The sequence below is a fragment of the Myotis davidii genome, unplaced genomic scaffold, assembly GCF_000327345.1.
Source record: "Myotis davidii unplaced genomic scaffold, ASM32734v1 scaffold1628, whole genome shotgun sequence".
Lineage (NCBI taxonomy): Eukaryota > Metazoa > Chordata > Mammalia > Chiroptera > Vespertilionidae > Myotis > Myotis davidii.
The window spans coordinates 42,838-51,380 of NW_006299023.1; the positions used below are offsets into that span (position 1 = coordinate 42,838).

Below are 8,543 nucleotides of genomic sequence, written 5' to 3' on the forward strand. Positions count from 1 at the left end.
CCCTGAGCCCTGGCTGCTTTCACAGAAATTTGCCAATGGTTTCATCTACCACTAGCTTTTATGTGTTTTATAGGCTAGCTGAAGCCCAGCTTATCAGCTGACACTTTATTGATTTGAGTATTTACATTTAAGAATTGTAACAATATGATGCTCTGTCTCTACCTTTACAGAAAGTGGTAGGAAATGGCTGGTTTCTGCTGATTGCTGCCTTACTTAGAAAAGAAACCAGTTTATATCTGTGGTCTTACTCATAAAGTAATCCTGCAGAATTTTGGATTCTCTCCTAGCTCTCCAGTTCAGCAGCCCATGGCTGGTAGATATGGCATGTGCATGGTGGTATCTGCCACCAGCCTTGTATTACATTTTCCTGAGTCCCACACACCAGTGGCATGGCTGGATGGTACATGCAAGCCTGTCCTGACCAAGTGGCCCTCACACAGTGGTGGGCCTTTAAAACTCTAGGGCTGAAGTCACTTAGAGTCATTATAAGGAATAAGAGAAAAATGAAAAAGACAAGAGGAAGATAGTATTCTGTACTATCCCACGTAGGACTTAGATCAGCTTAGGAGCCAGGCACATGTGGATCTGAATCCCACCACTTCTAGCTGTGAGTCCTTGGGCATCTGCTTAGTCTCCCCTTGCCTTGGGTTTCCTCCTCTGTGGGACCTGGGTGATATCTCCCACCCAGAAGGTTTAGAAGGATCAAATCAGGTAATGACCACGTAAAGTACTTGCACAGCATCAAATCAAAACACTTTGGTGGGGTTTTTTTAAGGGTAGAAAATTTTGGAGAAAGGCTATGAGGAAGTATAATGAAGGCACACATGGCCTACTAGCCTTCCACAGTATATGATACATATTTTACCCTGAACAATAGTGGTAAATCAAATCTCACCGAGCCAGGTCATCCCAGTGACACAGATGGAAGTGTTTTCCATTTCCCTATGCCTTGCCCAGAGCAACCACCCACATGAGTCATTTCCCTGGCCCATTACTGCTGACAGCGGGGCACAGGATGAAAACTAATGAGCCATTTGTTTCCACCGTGCCTGTAGGGTTAGCCACAAAGCAGTCATTGACCCCAGAAACATTTTTTTCCTATCGCAAATTAGCAATAATTAATTCGTGACTCCATATAAGCTTTCACTAATATTTCATATATTATCTTTTATTCAAGCAGCAGAGAGTATGAATTATAATGTTTGGGTTCGTAAATTAATGTTAATCATTATTATAATGTTAAAAATTATAATAATGCTGGTATATAATGTTAATAATTATAACATTAATACCAATTATGTTAATTTCTATAGCAGTATGTTATAGAAGTTAATGGAAGAATATCATAAGTTAATGGAAGAATATCATCTAATTTTTGGCAATCAAAGTTGTATATTTAATTTATGATTTTGGTTGTGTTTGTCATTGTTAATGTACTAACTAGTATGTTAATTAAATATTCTTATTTTATAGTATGCGAATTATTGTAGAATCCTGAGAGTATTCTAATCTTCTTTTAGGATGAATCATTATATCTAACGTGATACTTACCTTTTAAATCTAAAAATATGTTTCTAGCCTTTTTTAGTGAAGACTGTCAGCCATGTCAGGGAAGATTATTTTATAATGTAAATGAATAATAGCTCTGGCCTGTGTGGCTCAGTTGGTTGGGTGTCTTCCTGTGCACCCAAAAGGTTGCTGGTTTGATTCCAGGTCAAGGCATGCCCGGTTTGCAGGCTCGATCCCCAGTGGGGGCCATGCAATTGATGTTATGCTCTCACACCGATGTTTCTCTCTTCTCCCTTCCTCTCTCAATAAAAATCAATAAACTATTGGTTTTTAAAAGAAAATAATAATAATAATAATTTTAAAAGAATGAAACCTAAACTCTGGGCCTGGGTATTTAGATAAATGGCTGAGTAATAACCACCAGATTGTGTTTGAGAAGTTTAGGAGTTCAAATATCACACAAAGTAATTTTCAGATCAGTTTCTTTCAAATAGCAATTTGGAGTACTAGGCCTGCCCGGATTAATTTACAAATCTCAAAGGCACAGATCCAGTTTGTGGCCTACCCAGTCTGATAGCCAAGTCCTCTCCAGAAATATTTTAAGTCAATCCATTAAGTATAAACCCAAACACATTGGAATTTTAAGGGGTTTTTTTTATGAGGATAGAACGGTTGGAGGAAATTTTTTCAAAACCACAAAATGTGTCCATGAATGTTGGAAAAGAATGGCCTATTACTGTAGATGAGATCCTCCTGGTGAGGCAGTACCACCCAGGAAGGCTGTGCAGACAACATGGAAAATCGAGACAGAAATCACAGCCCACAATCAAGCATTAACTCTTCAGAGAAAATATCACAACCAGTGAAGGTAGCCCTTTGAATTTCTTCTATATGAAGATGGGAGAAGCCAATTAAAATGCCTGGCCCTAAATCACCATGTCCCTGCTCTGTAAAGAATGCATGTGATGCCCTAGCTGGTTTTGCTCAGTGGATAGAGCGTCAGCCTGCGGATCAAAAGGTCCAGGGTTCAATTCCAGTCAAGGGCACATACCTCGGTTACAGACTCTGCCCCGGCCCAGGCCCTGGTCAGAGCTCATGCTGGAGGAAACCAATAGATGTGTTCCTCTCACATCAATGTTTCTCTCTGTCTTTCCCTCTCTCTTTTCCACTCTCCCTAAAAATCAATGGAAAAATATCCGTGGGCAAGGATTAACAAAAAATAAATAAAATAAATATAAAGAATGCATGTTATCACTGAGACTCTACCAAGTTTCTGTTAATAAGAACATTTAACACATTTTTGCTATATATTTATTTATTCCCTTTTCTTATCTTTGCTTATAGGAGTCAAGCAACCACCAAAGCCATCGGGTGCTGGTAGAAATGCGTCCGTGGACTCTACCCACTTCACAAAAAAACCAGGTAAGGGATAGGATGCTGACTTCACCCTTACTCAGCTCTGTGCTGGACTGTGAGCAGTAGCTGCAGTATCATTTGTTGCAGCGAAAGCATCAGTATCCTCATGGCATCTAGAGCAGTGGTTTTCAACCTTCTGGCCCTTTAAATACAGTTCCTCATGTTGTGACCCAACCATAACATTATTTTCGTTGCTACTTCATAACTGTAATGTTACTACTGTTATGAATCATCATGTAAATATCTGATATGCAGGATGGTCTTAGGCGACCCCTGTGAAAGGGTCATTTGACTGCCAAAGGGGTCGCGACCCACAGGTTGAGAACCACTGCTCTAGAGCATCAGAGCCATGCTAGCAGCACATGGGGATTACTAGGAAAGCATTTAAGAATCTTATGTTTGGGAGAATGAAAATGCTCTGTGTACAAATTAAACATTAATAAGAACCTCTAATGAGTAGCAATTGAATAATTACTTTTTATAATGTTCTGAAGGGCCATAATGCACAAATGCGGGTGAGTCACTGTGGGTTCTAGTCCTCCTCATGTTCAAGTTTTGCTCTTGTGTAATTTATTACAGTATCCTTTTGCCTGAAATGATTTATGTTTCTAATTTACGACTGTGTTCTATATTTGAGGCCCAAATTATGTAGCTGGTGACTTGGAAACTCTTGGCATTGAATAAGAACTCTGTGCTTTTTGAAAGGATACTGTGAAACCTACTCTAGTGCATTAATGTTGGGGCTACAGATCTAAATTCTGTCAGCACCGCTCACTCCCTGCACACATGCCCGCACATGCACACGTACTTTTTAGTCTCCCAAAAACTTAAAGACACAGGGCATTTTCCTGGATTGTCAGTTGTACATGAAGTTTAAAAAAATTAATTTTTTTAATTGATTTAAAGAGAGAGGGAGGGAGCGATAGAAACATCAATGATGAGAGAGAATCATCAGTGGGCTGCCTCCTGCACACCCCCTACTGGGGATCAAGCCAGGCATGTGCCCTGATCTGGAATCGAACTGTGACTTCCTGGTTCAAGGTTTGATCACTGAGCCACACCGGGCTGTATATGAAGATTTTTAAACCAACATATATTATGCAAAGAAAGCTATAACACAGACTTAAAATTTGGGTTATGGTAGACTGCTCCAGGCACCCCTTCCCTTACCAGCCTTAGTGCAAAGTAGACACCTTGTGCAATTTTTAAATGTTGCCTCTTCCCTCCATCCTTTAGGTAAACCATTTACAAAAACGTATCCTTCCTCTGGGCTGGCAGCTTTGTACCAGGGCTTGTGGGTGGATGAGCAGAGTGGGTGTTAAACTTTGGTTCCCACTTACACACCTCTGCTCAGCTGCCCTTGTGCGCTGCACGACCACTGACAATGACCCTGCTCGCTATGGGTTTATAGCTTCTGCCATCAAGGCTCCTTGGTTGTAATGATTTAAGTTCTGAAAGTGTTCATTTCATTCTAATTACACTAGAGGCCCGGTGCACAAATTCATGCACGGGTGGGGTCCAGCGGGCCCACCCTGGAGCCAATCGGCCAGGCAGGCCAGGAGGGGCCATGGGCGGTTGGCCAGCTGGCCCTGCCCCCTGGTCAAACTCCCAGTGGAGGGGGCAATTTGCATATTAGCCTTTTATTATATAGGATAATGGAGTTTGGGGGTGAGGTGGATCACCCACTAACACAAAATTATATGCTTTAACAATTTAAAGCTAAAACAGTAAGAATTGTAGCCTCAAAATCAAAGGCAATTGCAGATAATGAAACTCAAAAACGTTATTGCTGAGGCTATGTGAGAAACTAAAGGTGTTAAATTCTATACATTTATACAGTCTTTCAAGAGGCAGGTATACCTATACATGTTTATCTATAACTAGAAGATGTTTTCATATACTAATGTGCTTCTTCATTATTCCTGAATACATTACAATCATTACTTTAGAAAAATATCAGAAATTACTTAGCACTTTCCTATAGAATCTATGCCATTCAATTACTACATATCAAATGTTATAATTTTTTAAAACCTGTGATTTTTATAGAGTGAACCGTTATGACAACTTTATCTGTAATATAATCTCTTAGCCACAATTCCAGGCACTCGCCGCCCACCCTTGCCTCCTAGACCTACGCCCCCTCGAAGAAAACCATTGCCACCAAATAATGTCACTGGCAAGCCAGGAAGTGCAGGTACGTCAGTCATATGCATCCCTTCTCTCCCCATGACTTCAGTTGTACTAGCCAACCACAGCCCTCCTTGTATACTAGCCCAGGCAACGGACAAGCCCTTGGTGTGTGTGATGGTGCCTGGGTTGGCCCAAGGCATAGCTTTCAGGACTCATATTCTGATTCTGGATGGGTAGGTTGAAAGAAACCCTCATTGAGCATCCCAGCCAATGTGTCTGCTTGGAGCCAAGAGAGAAGCTGACTCAGGCCCTTCCAGGGATGGATTATTTGGGACAAGATGTTGAATGTTACCAACCCACCAGTGGTAACAGAAAATGTGAGGCCCTGTCATCAGCTTATCATTCTATCTTCTGAAATGAAATCCCACACATCTTGTTGAAAGCTCCCCTGTCCACCAGCCTTTATGCTGGCTCCAGTATTAGGTAGCGGAGGAAAGAGTAGCGACTAAAATATTAGCAGCTCTAGGCCGAGCAACAAGGCAGGGGTATAATTTCGAAGTCGAGCTGCCTCTCACCTCTATGCCTTCGCATCTGTTATCTCCTTCCCATGGAAGGGCCCCTCCAAGTCACCTGGGATGCTCACACTTCACTCTTTTCTTAAAGAAGAGCCTTTTCTATCTTCCAAAGTAGTCTTAGCATTGCTTCTCTGTTCTACTTGTCCTTGATACACACCTCTGTCAGAGCAAAGATCAAATTGGTTTATACCTGTTCGTTTACACACTTATCTTCCCCTACTAGACCAGGAGTTCTGTGGGAACAGAGTCCTTGGCACATTTTCTCTGAATGCCCAGAACCAAATCTGGTATGTGGCACCTAGAGGATATTTGATAAGTTCACACTGACTGAATAAATGGATGAAATTAAGAATTAGTGAAAATTGACCTGGTTCAGAGCAAAGCTTTACCTCATTTCTCTTTGACTGGACTTGCCAGCAAATCACAGCATGTTCCCCATCTTTCCTTCCCCTCTCCGCTATCTCTACTTCCTAAATATTTTCTAGGTGGAAGCAGGATAAAAATGTTAGACGGCTGTGAATGATGAAAGAGTGAGGGGGTTACATGAAGGGGAATAGATGTCACTCTTTTCCCGGGACAAAAGTAGGGTGTGGTGATAGAGAAGCTTTTCTGATGTATCCCGTGCACAGTGGACTCCATCATTTTCCCATGAGCTGAAGGAGGGCTCAGCTCCTCACGCACGTTTTTGGTGCCTTCCTGAGTCAAGGCCCAGAGGCAAGGCTGCAGTGAAGACATCTGGTTCTCCTGTAGCCTGGGGTCAAATTGGATGAGTCAGACTGAAAGTGATGCCTGAGTGTCCCCACAGAAAACTTGGGAACCCACCTGAAGAAGAACGACAAACACATTCCATTTCTGAGATTAACTCTGGTTCCCCACCTCATCCCCCTCGTACTATCCACCTCTCACTCAAAGGAAATGGCTCCATGGAGGAGCCAAACACAAGAAGAGCAGTTGTACAATTTTGGCCTGATTACAGAAAGTGCATCCTGAATTCAGGAATCAGCAAACTGTTCTGGGTGCCTGCGAGCACCCTCTGAGGCTACCGTGTAGATGCTCCACTTGCCCCCTATATCCAGACCTGCTGAGGCCTCAGAGTCCCCCTCCCCTTGCCAAAGTAAACGTGCGGGCTGTGTGCAACTTCTGTTAGTTTTTGCTCACCCTCTCTCTGTGGCCTGGTCCCACCATGACCAGGAGCATGAGTCTGCTGGGGTTGCTCCAGCAGCCCGTCTGAGGGACTCGTCCATGGTTTCATGCTGGGCCATGATGTTTGGGTCAGTGCTGTGCCCTTGACTCTTTATTGTCTGAGAATAATCCCTTTTCCCAGGAGGACTATAAAATCCAATCTAGCCCCCAACCTACCCTACTTAAACACCCAGACTGGACTAGACCTGGGGGTGGATCTGGTTTGGGAGACCGATTAGTGTTTTTAGTGGAGGAGACACTGGATTATAGTGTTTCTGTTCTGGCTACTAGGCCAGAATCACAGATGTTACCTTCAAAATCATTTTCTTCTTCTTCAGCTGTCTCCCATGCCTGCCAGTTAACCTCCCAATCAGGCTATGCCATCGTCTTGACATCCCTCATGTCTACTTCCTTCCATCCAGCCTCACTGCTTCTGCTGCAGTTCACCTCGCCTGCCCCTGCCTACACAGCTGCTTTTGTCTCCTCTCTTCTCTCTCTGCCACCAGCCTTGCAGCCTAACTATTCATCCTCTTCTCATCTGATCTGGTTGTTTCCCTGTTGAAAGTCTTTCAGTGGTTCCTTGCTGCCTAAAAATAATGTGCAGATCCTGTTATATTGTAAATCTGAAGATGCCTTAATCAATAAGCCAAATTTATTTGGAGTCCTGATCATTTTCACTAGCACTAGCAGGCCCAGAGGAACACTTGCTTCTCAAATTCTGGGGCCCACTATAGTGGAAGTCTTTTCAATTTATATGTTTTTCAGCTCTTTGTCTCCAAATTTGGAATGAGACTTCCGGACCTTCTGAGAAAAAGTTCTGTTTGCTGGGCCAGGGCCTTGAGACCATATCTCAAGGCCTGGCCTGGCGTCAGCACTAACTCTGTCTGGGGCATATTTTATGGCCTCTCTGGAATGGGGAGTAGCCTTATTTTCCCTATTATTTAAGCAAGCAAATGTTTACAGAAGCCAGAATAACAGGGTTAAAATTTTGAACAGCTGTTTTTACCCAAGATGGAGGTTACTATGCTTCAATCGGTGGAGCATGGCTCTTCAAGATTTGCCATCACTGCCCTCCACTCTTGGTTCTCACGGCCCCAGCAGCACTGTGGGCTCTCACCCTTCAAATTAAAAATACCAAATGGTTACATGCTTCCTTGGCTTGGTTCTTCTTGCAACCTCTGATTCAAATACAGCTGATCACTTCCCACTGATCACTTCTTTATTGTCACATCCTCTGTGAAGGCATTTTTACCTCCACAAAACCCTTCACCTTTCCTATAGATATTACTGTTCCTTCCTCTTGCCCTCTTGGTGACTTTAGCCCGTTCTTTCACAATATTGGTAATGATTCAGTATATTTGGCTCACACGTCTCTCTTGATCAAGGATACCAGGTCTTTTCTCTCCAAGCCTGGCATATAGTGCCAAGCTACATGGTAAGTGCCTAATAAATATGCATTGAATAAATAAATTGGAAACTGGGCAGTGCTCTTCTAAAACCTGACCGCTTTGGCTCTACATTTCAGGGATCATTTCATCAGGCCTAGGAACTTCCCCACCCCTGAGGGCAACACTCAGGCCTACCGGACCCACCTCAGAGAGAACAGAGAGAGACAAAAAGGAACCAACAGCTCCCGCCTCAGGAGAAGATCTTGGTTAGTATGTTACTCACTTCCTACTGGAGGCTTAGCTATAAAATACTCAAGGATTTCCAATTAGGGGGGAAAGA

At 43.0% G+C, this 8,543-nt stretch overlaps 1 protein-coding gene across 1 annotated transcript in view; it reads left to right on the forward strand.

Annotated features, from left to right (window-relative positions):
• Positions 1-8,543, forward strand: part of LOC102753636 (target of Nesh-SH3-like) — an 81,268-nt gene that overhangs the window by 40,492 nt on the left and 32,233 nt on the right. The window contains exons 16-18 of the mRNA XM_015571052.1: positions 2,854-2,931; positions 5,018-5,122; positions 8,341-8,469. Of these exons, the coding sequence (XP_015426538.1) occupies positions 2,854-2,931; positions 5,018-5,122; positions 8,341-8,469 (312 nt within the window). The remainder of the gene's footprint in view (positions 1-2,853; positions 2,932-5,017; positions 5,123-8,340; positions 8,470-8,543) is intronic.